Genomic DNA, 362 nt, shown 5'->3' with positions numbered 1-362 from the left:
CCGGCTGACGGATGCTGACGTTAGCTACCGTGCCGTTACCACTGAGAATGGAGACACCTTTCCCTCTCCGGCGAGCGTAAGTGTTAACGCACTCAATTATGTCGGCTCCAGATGAGATTTCAAGAACATGAGATCTAAGCACGTTGGGGCTATCTCTTGTCACTATCACCGGTGGCTTCGGCTTGTTCTTAGATCCCGGAGGACGCCCACGTGGACGCTTCCCAGGAGTTGAACTCGAGGTAACCGGGTCGGAACCCGGATCCTTGTTGGAGTCAGATTCATCATCTGATTGTTGTTGCTGAGGCTCAGGTTGAGGTTGAGGTTGAGGCAGAGGGTGGAGATGAGGCTGAGGTTGAAGTTGG

General features: G+C 53.6%; 1 protein-coding gene across 1 annotated transcript; it reads right to left on the bottom strand.

Annotated features, from left to right (window-relative positions):
- Window positions 1-4: 4 nt before the first annotated feature.
- LOC109132000 (AT-hook motif nuclear-localized protein 29-like) lies at window positions 5-358 on the bottom strand (the record flags this gene model as incomplete). The annotated part of the gene is made up of 1 exon (XM_019243157.1): window positions 5-358. A coding segment is annotated over one exon (354 nt), but the record flags the coding sequence as incomplete, so codon positions are not given.
- Between the last annotated feature and the right edge of the window lie 4 nt (window positions 359-362).

Source organism: Camelina sativa, unplaced genomic scaffold (assembly GCF_000633955.1).
Source record: "Camelina sativa cultivar DH55 unplaced genomic scaffold, Cs unpScaffold11931, whole genome shotgun sequence".
In the NCBI taxonomy this organism is placed as follows: domain Eukaryota; kingdom Viridiplantae; phylum Streptophyta; class Magnoliopsida; order Brassicales; family Brassicaceae; genus Camelina; species Camelina sativa.
This window is presented reverse-complemented; position numbering and strand designations above follow the sequence as displayed.